At 40.9% G+C, this 16,348-nt stretch overlaps 1 protein-coding gene across 3 annotated transcripts in view; it reads left to right on the top strand.

Moving 5' to 3' along the window:
- The window catches only part of GRK3 (G protein-coupled receptor kinase 3), a 157,738-nt gene that overhangs the window by 24,217 nt on the left and 117,173 nt on the right, over positions 1–16,348 (top strand). For all 3 annotated transcript variants that reach the window (XM_049788790.1, XM_049788789.1, XM_049788791.1), the window contains one exon: positions 9,659–9,735. In XM_049788790.1, the coding sequence (XP_049644747.1) occupies positions 9,659–9,735 (77 nt within the window). Of the gene's footprint in view, positions 1–9,658; positions 9,736–16,348 lie in introns of those variants that run through there.

Genomic DNA, 16,348 nt, shown 5'->3' with positions numbered 1-16,348 from the left:
GCCAGAAGTCACTCCTGAGCGCTGCCAAATGTGACCCCAAAGCCAAAAAAACAGTTGAGTTTTAGACATACGATGTTCCAGCACCAGTCCCACCACCAGTGTCACTTTTCTTCCACCAATGTTCCCAGGTTCCCTCTCATACTTCCCCTGTCCATCCTGTCATCTTGACATCTTTTAAAGTTTGGTTCTGAAGATTTAGGTCTCACAATTTCAGTATTGTTGACTGTGGTTTGGCTTAAAATTTTTATTAGTGGTCTGCAATTTCAAATGTTTGTAGCCATAGCTTTTGATTTATTTCCTCTGATGAAACTCTGAGCCAAGGCTGGTGTTAGTACTTTTAATGAGCCAGGTATGATTAAATGCCAGAGGCAGGTAAAAATGGGTAAGATCACGAGCTGTTCTATTAGTGCTGTCCCTGGCAGAATGTTAATATTTTGTTTAGCATGTTTTGCAGCTTGTTTAAAAAAATGAGCATTTTATCTTTATCAGTGTCTATTGAAGTTCAGAATTTGCTTAGTAGCTACCATGGTGTAAGTGCTGAAGTTTTACATAAAATTAAGTTAATTGTATTACTTGATTATTATATTCCCTCATCTTTCATTTATGCATAGCCTTCTTTTATATTTATTTATTTATTTTGGTTTTTCTGGCCACACCCATTTGATGCTCAGGGGTTACTCCTGGCTAAGCGCTCAGAAATTGCCCCTGGCTTGGGGGAACCATATGGGATGCCGGGGGATCGAACCTCTGTCCTTCCTTGGCTAGCGCTTGCAAGGCAGACACCTTACCTCTAGTGCCACCTCGCCGGCCCCCCCTTGGTTTTGGTTTTTTGAGCCACACCTGGTGATGCTCAGGGGTTACTCCTGGCTATGCACTCAGAAATTGCTCCTGGCTAGGGGGACCATGTGGGATGCTGGAAATCGAACCAGATCCATCCTGGATCTGCTGTGTGCAAGTACTGTGTTATCACTCCAGCCCTATGGCCTTTTTATAAACTCATTAATTAGTCTTTCATTCAGTCAAAATAATACATTCAACACAGAAGCATCATCCAACATGTGAACAAGAATATTGAGAATAATTTCCCCACTGCTTATTAATTCCTCTCTCATTCTCCATCACTGCTGATTTTATTTCCTCTTTTCTCTGTCGACAGCCATTCATCATGAATTGTAAACTACTTATTTCCTGGTCTCTTAAGGTCCTGTAAATTTTAATGTTCTGTAAATTTAAGTTCCCGTGTATTGTTGTTCTTTTATATTTTTTTATTTTTTATTTTTTTATTCTTTTTCCTTCCCCACTTTCCCCCATATTGTTCTTTTTTTCTCTTCCACTTCCTCCTCCTTCTTCATTTTTTTTGGGGGGAGGACAATACCAAAAGGCCTCATATGTAAGTACTTGGGATCCAGAAGAAGAGAGAGAATAGAGCAAAAATAAACAAATACTTGAAATGGATAAAAGCTTTCCAAAATTATCAAGAAAGCTAGAAACTACAGGTTTAGAGAACCTTAAGCAGGATTGATATAGGAGAAAAAAAGTGTAAAATGCACATTTCTGAGGCTGGAGAGATAGCATGGAGGCAAGATGTTTGCCTTGCATGCAGAAGGATGGTGGTTCAAATCCCGGCACCCTATATAGTCCCCCATGCCTGCCAGGGGTGATTTCTGAGTGCAAAGCCAGGAGTAACCCCTGAACACTGCCAGGTGTGGCCCCCCCAACAGCACATTTCTAGAGATATCATAGTAAGTGGCTAGAATTCATAAACAAAGAGGAGTTCTTAAAGGTAACAGAGGAAGAACAAAGATAAAAGTGAGGTCCAGTTGATATCTGAAACTGCAACCAGAAGATAGAAGATTTTGTCAACATCATCGACAAAATAATCCCACTAAGCTAGGATTCTCTAAGTAATAAAAAAATGTCTTTAGAAATGGAAGCAAAATACATTTTAGGGTGGGGGACACACCTTGTAAAACGCAGGGTTACTCCTGGCTCTACACTCAGGAATTATTCCTGGTGTTGCTCAGAGGACCATATAGGATGCTGGGGATTGAATCCAGATTGGCCACACACTCAAGGCAAGTACCATATCTGCTGTGCATGGCTCCTGCCCCAACATAATGCATTTGGGTTTTTATTTATTTATTTATTTATTTATTTATTTATTTATTTATTTATTTATTTATTTATTTATTTATTTGCATTAGCAAGGACTAAGAATTCATTAGTAGTCAATGTGCACCACAAACACAAACACAAATACCACAAACACTATTCAAGGGAGTTCAGAATATAGAAGTTGTATTATGCTTGTCTTTAAAGACTTGAACCCTCCCCCTCCGAAAAATGGAAACAAAGACTACAGTAAACTGCAAACTTTTGTATATAAAGGGCCAGAGAGATAGTACAGTGGGTAGGGAGTTTACAATGCATATGGCTGATCTGGGTTTGATTCCCATATGATCCCCGAGTGCTGTCAAGAGTGATCCATAAGTATGAAGCCAGGCTTTGCTGAGTGTGGCCCTCAAAAAACCTTTTGAATGACAAGAGAATATAAAAGTTAAAAGATAGGGCCAGAGAGATAGCACAGTGGTGGGGCATTTGCCTTACAAACAGCTGATCCAGGACCAACAGTGGTTTGAATTCCGGCATCCCCCGATGCCGGTCCCCCGAGCCTGCCAGGAGTGATTTCTGAGTGTAGAGCTAGGAGTACTCCCTGAGTGCTGCAGGGTGTGATGCCCCTCCCCCCAAAAAAGATAATACTGGAATATCTATAGGAACTCAGGGCTGGGGATCTGACTCAGTGGTAGAGCACCATGTGTGAGGCTCTGGCCTCCAGTATTGCAAAAAATAGATACACAGGTAATATATAAATAAGTAAACTCATACAACTTAATAGCAACAGCAGCCCAATCAACAAATAACTAAAGAATATATGATAGGTGCTGGAGCAGTGACGCAAGCGGTAAGGCGTCTGCCTTGCTCGCACTAGTCTAGGATGGACTGCTGTTCCATCTCCCCGCGTCTCATATGGTCCCCCAAGCCAGGAGCAATTTCTGAGTGCAAAGCCAGGAGTAACCCCTGAGCATCATTGGGTGTGGCCAAAATAGCAACCCCCCCAAAAAGTAAAAAGAATTTATGATAAAGTGTGGAAATAAAGAATCCATATACTGTTGATGGGAAGTAAATAGGTGCAACCATTTTGGAAAAAAAGGAGCTTTCTCAGGAAGCTGAAATAAAAGCTAGCAGAGAACCTATTAATCCTACATGCAAGGCAAGCACTTTGCCTGCTGTACTATCTCTCTGGTCCCTGTTTGTATTTTTGAACTTTTTTAATTAAAATATATATGCATGTTTTTGTATATATATGTTTGTTTGTGTGCATGTGTGTGTGTGTGTTTGGTACACACTTGATTAATGCTTAGTGGTGTTCAGGGGACTTTGTGGTGTCAGAACTTGAACCTGGACCTCTTGCATGCAAAGCCTGTACTCAGTCTGTTAAGCCATATCTCTAGCCCTTCTCCTGTATTGTAAACATGAATCTAAAGTAGCATAGGCAATGTGGAAAAGGATTTGGTAGTTTCTTACAAAATAATTTTTAAATGTATTTATGGTAGGAGTGATCTAAATCACTTTTAGATGTTCACATGCTAACTCAGAAGTGAATCCCCAGGTCGTAAGGGCTCCATAGAGGAAACTGGCTGGAGCCTCACCAGATAGTGAGCAGATAAATTGCATGGTATATCCCATGTGTCCATACACAGCAGTTATAAAGATTGAGTTAGTGGTACAGTCTACAGTACAGATCCATTTTAAAGAAAATGCTAAGTCAAAGAAGCCAGACACACAGAAAAGCCAGGCTTCATTTTATATGATTCAGTTCCTATGATTACTTTTTTTTTTTTTTTGTTTTTTTTTTGGGTCACACCGAGCAATGCTCAGGGGTTACTCCTGGCTCCATGCTCAGAAATCGCTCCTAGCAGGCTCAGGGGACCATATGGGATGCCGGGATTCGAACTAATGACCTTCTGCATGAAAGGCAAACGCCTTACCTCTATGCTATCTCTCCAGCCCCTCTATGATTACTTTTTTTTAGAAATGATAAAAATATAAACATGGGTAGTAAAAAGTCTCTCTAGGCATTGTATTGGTGTGAGATCCATTACAAACGGGCCCAAAGGAATTTTTGGCCTGATGAAGTGGTTCCAAAGCTGGATGGAAGTGGTAGTCTGCTAACGGTCATTGAAATACAGATTTAACTTTGGGATGTGCTGTCTATGTGATAGCATACGATAGCTTTCTTGTAAAAGATAGGAAAGGAATTGATGGAAATTAGAAATAAAGGGCAGGATAGGGGCAGTGACATAGTATAGGGATTAAGGCACTTGCCCTGCATGCAGCTGACCCTGGCTGTATTCCCAGTGCCATGTGATACTCCAGGTCTCTCCCAGGATGGCCCTGTACACCCTCAAGCACTGCCAGGTGTGGCCTGGGAGGCTCCTGAGCACCACTGGGATAGCCTGGCTAATCCCCAGCACCACCTTGTTGGGCCCTCACATTGAACTGATGGTCTGTTAGCCAAGAATCACAGGAAGAGGCCCATGGACCTTCTGAGCATTACTTAAGTGGAATCTACCCACTGCAGTGCAGGATAATTGCTTGAAATTCATATATATGTATATATGTATGTATATATACACACAATTACATTAGGAGCAAATAGTTTAAACATATCAGCTAAAAGGCAGAAATTGTCAGGATATTAAAGCAACAGTCAACCATATATACTTTTAATTAAAATATTTAAATATTAAAATATAGATACATTCAAAGTAAAATATTTGGACATCGGGGGCTGGAGTGATAGCATAGCAGAAGGGCGTTTGCCTTCCATGTAGTCTACACAGGAAGGACTCTGGTTTGAATCCCGGCACCCCATATGGTCTCCCGAGCCTGCCAGGAGCTATTTCTGAGCACAGAACCAGGAATAACCCCTGAGCACTCCCGGGCGTGGCCCAAAAACTAAAAAAGAAAAATAATTTTGGACATCGTTAGTACCTGAAAACACAACCAAACAGAAAACTGGAGTGGTTAAATATTAGGATATAATAAATCCAACAGATGATGAGGCAGGATAAAAACGGCCATTTCATAATGATAGACGTCATTTCCTCAAGAAGCACACAGTCTCAAATATTAATTCACCTAAAAATACACCACATATTGTAGAACTGAAAGGAGAATTATTTGAGATTTCAGCATTTTCCCTCAGTTGTATGGAAATAAGTAGATGAGGGGCCAGAGCAATAATATAGTGGGTAGGGTGCTTGCCTTATATGTAGCTGATTCAGGTTCAATTCCTGGTACCCCCCTTTGGTCCCACAAGCCTGCCAACAGTGACTGTGAGTGCAGAGCCAGGAGTAGACCCTGAGCACTTCTGGGTGTGGCCCCTAAACAAGACAAAACAAAACGTAGATGAAGATCAGCAAGGACATAGAACATCTTAGCTGGACTGTAAGTCATATTGGCCTAGTTGATATTTCCATGCCCTTTTGCTTCAGTGGTTATTCAATTGCCAGTCTGCAGGTATAATAATGTCAAAAGCCATTGGTCTTAGCCAACAATAGTCAGCATAAACATTCTAATCAAAATGCGTGTAAAGACAACATAAACATTATAGTCAAATGTATATAAAGATTCAAGATAGCTCACATTCTGAGAAATAAAAAAAAGCATTATGTCTTAAAAGAATTAAATAAAAAGACATTCTTTTGACTACCAAAGAATTAAAGCAAAAATCAATAACAGTAATATATCTGGAAGTCTATGGATGACTGAAAATGAAACACACAATTCTAAATAACTTACAGGTTATGGAATAAATCTCAGAGGAAATTAGAAAATAATTTGGGTTGAATGAGAGTGAAAACAGACTATATTTAATATCTGTTATGCAGTTAATTCAGTGCCTACAGGAAATTTATAATTTGAAATGGTTTTATTAGAAACATTTGAACTCACTGCTAGTTCTTAAGCAGTTAGAAGAGAACAAATTAATCCTACAATGATTCAGAATCGATGATCCCCACTCAATTTTACTGTATAGTCCATATATGATTTGTTAATAGAAAAAAAAATTATGATTAATAATAGGGGCCGGCGAGGTGGTGCTAGGGGTAAGGTGTCTGCCTTGCAAGCGCTAGCCAAGGAAGGACCGCAGTTCGATCCCCCGGCGTCCCGTATGGTCTCCCGAAGCCAGGGGCGATTTCTGAGCGCTTAGCCAGGAGTAACCCCTGAGCATCAAACGGGTGTGACCCAAAAAACCAAAAAAATAATAATAATAATAATAAAAAAGAAATACAGATAATAGATGAGAATGAAATAAAAAAATCAAAACAAACGATGAATCTATAGGTTGATTTTAAAAATAAGAAAGCACAACACAATTTAACAATATTAAAAAAGAATAAAGATCTATTACTAAATCTCATAAACATTATAAAGAAAATAAAGAAATACTAGGGCTGGAGTGATAGCACATCAGTAGGGCATTTGCCTTGCACGCAGCTGACCCAGGATGTACCTGGGTTCGATCCCTGGCTCCCCATATACTCCCCCTGAGCCAGGAGCGATTTCTGAGTGCAGATCCAGGAATAACCCCTGAGTGTGGCCCCAAAAACAAACAAAAAAAGAAAATAAAGAAATACTACAACCTTGTCAGTAAACTGTCAGTGAATGAAAAGAACACATTCCTCAGAAGACAGATGTTACCAATACTAGACAAGAAGAAAGAAAAATCTGAAATCTCACTTCTCTGAAAAATTGAATTTGTATTTTAAAGTTGTCCTACAAAGAAAATTACATATTCAGATAGCTTCTCTATTAAGTTCTGTAAAATGTGTGAGGAATAAGATTCTATTATAAACCAGCTAGTTCAGAAAACCAAAAAGAAAGGAATCATTATCATCTTATTCTTGAAATCATATTATCTGGATAAAAAGCCAGTAAAAACTATTACAACAAAAGGGTAAGGCTTCTCTACCAGAAACTGTACAATATTGATGAGAAAGGAAGGTTTTAGATAACTATATTGTATTTTTGAATTGAGAAAGCATTAGTTTTCTCAAATTGATCTATAGATGCTACATAATCTCAACCGAACTCCTAGCTGGCATTTTTGTTTTCTGGGAAGAAGTTTCTATGTTGATTAGAAAAAAAGCTTTTGTAGAAATATAGTCAAGGTTTCATGTTAGGTTGTACATGCAGCTATACATAATAGGATAGTCCAAGGAGAGACTTACATAAATTGATATTAAAAGAACAAAGATGCCATAATAATTCAATGGTTAGAATTTTTTGTTGGTTTGAGGGACATAAATGGTGGTGCCTAGGACTTTCTCCTTCTACTCAGGAATCAGGGAATACCCTTAGTGCTTAGGAAACTGTATGTACTGTTTGTGGTACTGGGAATTGAACTAGGGCCAGCCACATGTAAGGCAAGTGCCTTCACCTCTGTATGGTCTTTTGGTCCCTCAATAGATAGTATTTCTAATAAATGTGAATGGGAGAACTGTATATTGGTAAAGGGGCAAATAAAAGGACCTTGATTTATATTTTATATGCAAACATTAACCACTAATGGATCTTAGATCTAAATGGAAAAGTGAAAATTTTAAATTTGTTAAGGACTGGGCTTCAAAGATTGATCATCTGCTTTGCACATGGGTATCTCAATTTGATCCAAAGTACTATCCCTCCTCATTGGATGCTGTTTCAGGGACCACCATTTTGATTCCAAGGGCCTCAACACATGTGTGGCCCCTCTCAACAAAGCATGTGTGAACACCAATGATGCAAATCCCAGGAGCTCTACAAATATGTATGCAGTCCCTGATGAGTGCTGTAGCTAAACATGGGAGCAGCAATCAGTTTGCTGTCCCCAGGCCTTGTAGCAGTAAAAAAGTAAAAGGGAAAGAGTGAAATTGGGCATAAAATAATGGAAGACGAGGCTCAAATTTTCACCCTTGAAATAATGAAAACTTTCTTAGCACAGACTGTCCACCAAAGAAACAATGAATTGGAACTCACCCAGTAAATATTGTTCCATATATTTGGTGTAGGGCATGTTTCTAATATAAGGACATTTTATAACAGAAATAATATGAATTACTCAGTTGGAAGATAAGAAAACGGTAGCATTCCACAAAAAAAAAAAAAAAAAAGAGAAAGTCCGATCATTATGTCTAAACATGTTGAGCAGCATCTTTCATTAAGGAAATGTCAATGCAAATGAAAATGCAAATGGTCTGTCAGTGCACGCTCAAACAGTGTGGCTAAACTCAACACTGACAATCCAAGTGCTGGCGAGGGATAGGGGAGCAACCGGAGCTGTCACACTCTTGGAGGGGACGTAAAATCCAACAGGCAGTTTGGAATGTGCTTCAGTCGTTTTCTTCATGTTAAATGTAATTTACCATATGACCGAATTTCACTCCTAGGTATTTACCCGGGAAAACTGAAAACACATGCTCATAAAAAGACTTACACACAAATATTTAAATCAGATTTATTTGTAATAGCCCCAACCTGGAAACAGTCCAAATGTCTATCAGCAGATGAATGGATAAACAAATGGGAGAATAGTCATACAATAACATGCTGCTTGGCAATAAAAGGGAAGGAAACTTATGCACAAAAAAGTATGCACGAAGCTTGCTTGTGCCGAGTGGAAGGAACCAGACAAGAAAGATAAGACTCTATTAGTTTATTGCCATGAAATTCTAGAATGGTAGCAGGCAATCATTATTATCAAGAAAAGAGGCCAGTAGTTGCCTGGATGCCTGGATGTGAGATTGGTTGCAAAGGTGCCTTTGAGGGATATAATGGAAATATTCCCTATCTTGCGTAGGATAGCCATCAATGTATGAAGCTCTTCAAATGACACTTCAAAGAGTGCTTTTAACTACCTACAAATTATACCTGTTTGTTTTAAAATGTAAAAAAAAAAAAGAGAGAGAGAGAATAATGCTGACAACAGATAATAGAATAATCAGTAGATAATAGAGGTTCAATTTCTACTTTTCTGACTTGAATAATTACTTTTGGCATTGACTTATTGAATCTCTCCTTTCCCTGCCTTTTCATTTTGCACCTTCTATTACATAGTGAGTTCTATGTAAGAGTCAGTTTTTGTGGTCTTCATTCCATTTCACTTCTCAATTATTTATCCTGGCTCAACTGTTTGAGCTGCATACTAAGACCCTGTGGAGGTCTTTGAATATTAATCATGTATACGAACTTTTGGTTTTGTTTGAAAAATAAATCATTAACTGATCAGAATTTCTTGCAGGCACATGTAAGGCCACACGTAAGGAACTGTGTGTGTGTGTGTGTGTGTGTGTGTGTGTGTGTGGGCACATGTGTGCCCAAGATGCTCAAGAAGTACATCTGTGGGGAAGTGGTAAGGTCTGGACTAGCTTCTCTTCATGTCCCTAAGTTATGCTTTTATTGCAAGTCTTTTACATGTAAGGTTGTCCTCTCACACAGCCACAGATGTCATTTTTTGAAAGGGGTCTCTTAGTGCTATACTATTTTGCGTTTGAGGGATGTTACCTCATGTTGCAGGCTCTGTTATTAAAAACATGTCATTCTTCTCTTTTAGTATCCGGAGTGTGATGCAGAAGTATCTCGCAGAGAGAAATGAAATAACCTTTGACAAGATTTTCAACCAGAAAATTGGTAAGTCCTGCATGTCCATTTGACTTCCCCGTAATTTTAGAAGTGACATCAGATGACAGAGTAGCAGTGTGTGAATGCACTTCTGAGACTTACTTTATCCTTGCAGCAGGGAAGGAAGGACATTTCATGTAAATACTAAGACACTTTGGACTGTGTACTTAAGGTCTTTTTTTTTTTTTGGTTTTTGGGCCACACCCGGCAGTGCTCAGGTGTTACTCCTGGCTGTCTGCTCAGAAATAGCTCCTGGCAGGCACGGGGGACCATATGGGACACCGGGATTCGAACCAACCACCTTTGGTCCTGGATCAGCTGCTTGCAAGGCAAACGCCGCTGTGCTATCTCTCCGGGCCCAGTACTTAAGGTCTTAATAGTATATCTTGTGAAAAAGCTATTGGGAAACAGACTACATTAGGTTTTAAGGTAGTTTGAGGTGGACTAGGGGTGCTGCCCAGATCAACAGATTGGCTATCTGGTAATCAGAAAAATGTCCTCTGTTTGGACCCCACCTCAGACCTTGTGCCCTCTTAAGGGCCTCATCATCCCTTGAGACTACAGGGACTTGACCTGAGTCTTCATAGATGTTACCCCATGCTAGGGTTGACCAGACTGCGGGAATACATTATCCTGTTTATTTTCATGAGCTACAGGATTTTGCATGCTGTCCATTGTTCTCAGTTCTGCATCAGTTATTCTTATTCTTGTAGCTCCAATCACCATCTTTTCTTAATTGTGTGTGTAGGCATCAGACCCAGCCACCCCTGACCAGGCCTGACTCTGGCCTCTGCTGGTCTTGGCCCATGCAGACATTTGGTGATGGAAGGGAAGGCTCTGTGGTCACCAACAGTCAGTGCCTGGAGAAATTAAAATGACCAAGCCTTAACATGGAGTTTCTAGGCTGGGAAGAAATTAGATGCTCCATTCTTTTTGCTTGTTTTGTTTTGTTTTGGGTTTTTTGTTGTTGTTGTTGTTTTTTGTTTTTTTGGGTCACACCCAGCAGCGCTCAGGGGTTTCTCCTGGCTCTACGCTCAGAAATCGCTCTTGACAGGCTCAGGGGACCATATGGGATGCTGGAATTTGAATCACCGTTCTTCTGCATGCAAGGCAAATGGCCTATCTCCATGCTATCTCTCGGGCCCCTAGATGCTCCATTCTTACCTACATTCTGAGAGCTGGTGGGTTGACATTTATGGCTCGGGGCTGGGGTCAGGACCTGCTCACTTCTGTTTTCTGCCATTCTCCAGAGATTGTTCTGACTGTCAGAAATTCCCTAATCAGTGTTTTACTTGGAACTAGAATGGGATTCATCGTTTGGTCTGACAGGTTAGCTTGATGCCAGCTAATCTGCTCCTCAATTACATGACAAATAGATGATTCGAGGGTTTTTACCTGCACTCAGCAGAGCTGAATATCAGGACAGGGCCAGCCTCTTGCTCTTTCTGTGCTGTGCACTTAGCTTGCTGCTTAGAATTATTCAGAGAGGTTTTGCTGAATTATGCAGTTATGTTTTGCTGACAGGCTGTTTAAAGTTTCTAAGTTATTCTGAGACTGGAGGAAAATTAAAAATATTATATTTTTCTAGAAATCAAAGTCTCCCTAAAAGTTCCCTCCCTAGACCTCTTTCTGTAGTTACTCTTGTTTCCATTATATAGACAGAATTCTGGAGCAGAATCAAGTTAGTAAAGTGATTTATTCTGATGCATAGTTTTCCTTCTCTGTTTTGATGATTCCTTAAAGGAACTGGACAGGAGACAGTGAGTAATATAATGCATTCCAAAAGGTCACTGCTGAGATCTGTATAGAGTTATTCGAGCTTTAGAAAGAGTTATGAGGTTCTTTTGTCCTAGTAAAACAGAAATTGGAACAGAAAGTCTGGGCTTTTATGAACTGTTTTTAACCTAGCTTATAAAACTAGCTAGTCCAATACAGCACACTCCTGGCAGTGCCGGGTCTGGATTTTGGCATAAGATGGTGATGGGCAGCTGATATGATTGATGGAATCTGCTTATAAAGCATGGCCTGTCATGCTCAGGGACCACATGGAAGGCTTGTCAACACTTACATGTAGAGTCTTGATTCTCAGGATTTGTCTGGAGAGCAGCAGTTCAAAGGCTTTGGCTTTGGGGCTGCAGTGATATTACAGAAGATAGGACATTTCCTATGCACGTGGCCAACCCAGGTTCAATTTCTGGTACCCTATATGGTCATCTGAACACCTCCAGGTCATCTGACTACCAGGGCACTAAGGAGTGACCCCTTAGCACTGATGGGTGAGACCCAACAACATCAACAATGACAAACCCATACAAATAAAAGGTTCAACTTACATTTTCTGTTTTCTTTTTTTCTCTTCTGTTGTCACATGTTGGGTTAACTCTCACCTGGTTAAATGTTTTTCTTTGCTTCTGACTCAGTACTGAAAACCAGAAAGCAAAATTCTCATGATAATGATAAGGGAAAGAAAATCTATCTTTGGGAAGGGAGAAGAAAAGGGAATGATTTCTTTTAACACCTTCCCACCACATATATTTTTGGGCTCCACCTGGTGATGAGAAGTCACTCCTACTAGGAACTGAGGCATCATCTGGGGCACCAGAGATGGAACTTGGGTATGTTGTATGTAAGGCAAATGACTTCCCTGCTGTACTATTGCTCCTATTGCTATACTATTTCTTTATTAAACTTTAAAAAAATGTTCATTGAAATTTGATATTTGTTAAATTTATACCTTGAATAAAAAAAGGGCTATCTTGATATATTTTACTTTTAATGTGGTATGAAGTCTACCATCTAGTCTTCAGTAATTGGTGACTGTGTACCCATCCCCAGAGGCTCATTTTAAAGCATTTTCAGCCTCTCGTACAAGAAGTCCTGTGTCCCTTGAGTACCCTTGACCCATATTTCTTTCCCTGGGTCTCTGGGTTGAGTTAGGCTGCCACGAATCTAGTTTTATTTCCTTGAATTTGCCTGTGTTGGCAATAGCACAGGAAGGGAACCACAGGCTGTGTCTGTGCATCCAGCTGCCCTCAGCATTCTGCTTCATTGGTTTAGCCCTGTGGGATCCTCTTCCGGGACTTTGTTCCCATCTGTATTCAGAACAATGGCACTGCGTGCATGTGTCACATTTTGTTCATTCACTCATCTGGAGATGGATGTTTGGCTTATTTTCACCTTTTGGCTCTTGTGAATAGCGCTGCTGTAGGTGGAAGGCACTGTTGAACATACTTCCACATGGCGTGATCAACACATCCTGGCAGATTGGCACCAACTAATCTGATGGTCCCATCACTGTCCTCTCACATTGTTTAGTTTTATGCTCTTGGTTTTTGGGCCACATCCACTGTGTTCAGGGATTACTCTAGGCTCTAAGCTCAGGAATCATTCCTGGCAGTGCTCAGGGGACCACGGGAATAGCCAAGGATTCAACTCAGATCTGCTGTGTGCAGATCTATTTTTTTTTGTTTGTTTTTGTTTTGGTTAAAGGCCACTGATTTATTTATTTGAAAAAAATTATTATAGCACCAAGTTGTTCATAATACAATAGTTTTGGGTATTAAATATTCAGGCACCAATCACACCATCAGGGTCACCTTCCCTTCACCAGTGTCCCTAATTTCCCACTCACCACTCTAGCCTCTCCCTACACAGGCACACACTTACTTTATATTGCTTGTTACAACACAAAGGCATATGGAATTATCAAAAATTCTATTGCTTTTGGTCAATTTGATATGATCGCTCCATCTCTCTGTAGTGTTACTAAAGTCAGTGTCTAAAGATTTACTGGTCTGTGGTTGGTGCTAGTTGAGTCTTCTGTGTTACTGTTTAGGCTCTCTGAACTTGATGGATTTCCATGAAACTTTTCCATCAGAACTCCAGTGATACTACTGGACTGGCATTACTGTGAAATTTTGAGCTGTCCATCTGAAACAAATTTGGTGACTTGGCAGAACCTTTCCTGTTTTAAGGGAAACCTTACCTGTTGTAACCACCTTACACTCAGTACCCTATCTTCTCAGATTATGAATGCAAATGCCTGGAAGTGTTTCTTTCTTTATGTTTTTTGCTCTCTACCCCTACCGTCTGTAACCCCTTTTTCCTCTCTGTCATATGTGCCACCAACACTGAACTTTTCCATGAATGAGCCCCTCAGCTCCAGGTGCTTTTGACCTGAGTGACTAATGGCATCTATGTGATCCAAGATCACTCTACACAGACTCCCCTCGAGCAGCCAGCAATGCTGGGTGCTGGTGGTTGGCATCAGTTAAGCTTAAGACAGTCATGAAGCATTGTTGAAATGATGCTTCTTTCGTTCCATGCAATGTCGGTGCTTGGAGCTGGCCGGGAGCAGCTCGACTGAAGTGTGGAAGGGGCAGCAGAGGAAGGGGCAATGCCTAAGGGTTGGGATGGATGAAGCTGCCAGGTCAAGCTTGTTTTGATGCTTGACCTAGTTGGAGAGTATCTGGTCCCTCCTTTGCTCTGTGGCACCCTCATTTTCATGCTGATCCTGGGGAGAGGGGAAAAGGAAGAGGAAGAGGTCCAGGTGGCTCTGGTTGGAACACTTGTTTGCTTCTGGAATATTTTGTCTTCTTCCCCTGCCAACAAGCATACTTCCCCCTTCGTGCTTCTCACTGGAGACCGCCTTGTGGATGTCTGCCGGCCCCAGTCGGTGCCTGTGGTTTTCCTGTTTCTCTTTCACCTGCTCTCCCTCGACCCCCCCCCTCCCCAATCCCCAGTATCTCTGGTGGCCGGGTTTAGTGCAGGGTTCAGGGGTGCTCTCCAGTGAGTGCCTCAGTGATGCATAACAAGCGATGCTGTGGAAACAAAGAGTGTGGGAATCTTTCGTTTATTTGGCCTCGGAGGCTTTGCAGAGATAACAGGCGGTTGGCAGAGCGGTTGGTCCCACCCTTGGTTGTTGGTTTTTCTTTTCATCTGTCAAAGTGGGGATCATCCCAGTAGGCTGCTTCCGAGGGCTGTCATGAGACTCTGCCAGGAAATGCCTGAGAAGTTCATCCCAGTGATGGGCTTTTGCAGCAGATGCTCCGGGAGTGAGAACTCGTAAATGAGATTGCTTATTATCAAAATCATTAGCTGTTCGCAGAAGTAGCCCGATGAACAGAAGCTTCCCCAGGTTACAGAAGACAAACTATTTTCCAGTATTTTGGTCTCTCCCCTCTTTTGCTGTGGTTGCAGGTCTATTAGCAAACCCCTCAGAGCCTTTCAGCTCTGCCTGCATCTCTAAACAGGGCGAGCAATGGCTTATATAACCACACTTCCTTTATTCCAAGCAATGGGAATTTATGATGATATTTTAAAAAATGTTTCAAATTTTTTTATTATAAAATCTTTATTTAAGCACCATAAGCATGATTACAATCATGATTGTAGTTGGGTTTCAGTCATAAACAGAACACTCTCCTTCACCAGTGCAACATTCCCACCACCGGTCTCCCTTATTTATATTATTTATTTATTTATTTATTTATTTATTTATTTATTTATTTATTTATTTATTTATTTATGGTTTTTGGGCCACACTCGGCAGTGCTCAGGGGTTATTTCTGGCTCTGCATTCAGAAATCACTCCTGGCAGGCTCGGGGAACTATATGGGATGCCGGAAATCAAACCCAGGTTCGTCCTGGGTCAGCAGCATGCAAGGCAGAGACACCCTACCTCTGTGCTATCTCTCCGATCCCCTGAATTTTATTACATTTTAATACTGAATGTGTATTCAGGTTTTTTGATGAACTTGAAATGCCTTATTTATTTATTTTATTTTTTTATTATTTATTTATTTTCTAAATGAGGTTCCAAATACTGTTCTTTTCATTGGTAACGTGTCTCTTCTAATTAGAGAACATGGCTTCTGCACCATTTCTCCATTCCTTTGCCCCCTCGCCCCATATACACAGGTGTTAATTTACTAGAGAAAACTGGGTCACTTACAGTGTAAAAAGAATAAACCATGGATTTTTTTTTTCTGATTACTTCTTCATGATGTCACTTTGTATTCTACATTTCCTGTCAAATTGGTGAGCTCAAACAGCTGATTAAATTTAACACCACTTTTGGGCAAGAAGAAAACTCAGATGCTGCTCTGTGCTTTGAACATGTGACATCCCAGTGTCTGTGGTCACATAGTGGGCTGAGATGCAAGTCTCTCTTCCTCCCTCCCTCCTTCCCTCCCTCCCTCCGGTTTCATATTAAACAACCATTTTCTCAGTGTGCTCTTCCTTCCACCCATCAACTCAGAACTAGGTAGTTATCTTTAAGTTGAGTTTTGGGAAGAAAGGCAGGTGTGCTTACCCAAACCCCAGGACTGCCCAGGACCTTCCTGTGAGTGCCTTGGTGGAAGGAGATTCTGGCCGATGGGGTCAAGATTCTGTATTGGTGGGCTGTACCTGATCATACCAGCCCCTTAGGAGCACAACACTTCCTCAAGCTGGCAGCTGGAGAGGAAGTCAGAAAGATTGGAACACAAGACAGAGGGGATCATGGCCCCTCTGATAGAGAGGGTCATGGGGGGGAGGAATTGGCTGTTCCCAAGAAGGAGCTAATAGTGGTCACAGGCAGCAAGAAGTGAGACCCTCAGCTCTCCATCCAGAATACTTGATT

This window comes from Suncus etruscus, chromosome 15 (assembly GCF_024139225.1).
Source record: "Suncus etruscus isolate mSunEtr1 chromosome 15, mSunEtr1.pri.cur, whole genome shotgun sequence".
Lineage (NCBI taxonomy): Eukaryota > Metazoa > Chordata > Mammalia > Eulipotyphla > Soricidae > Suncus > Suncus etruscus.
Note: the sequence above shows the minus strand (reverse complement) of the source record. Positions and strands in the feature narration are given on the sequence as shown.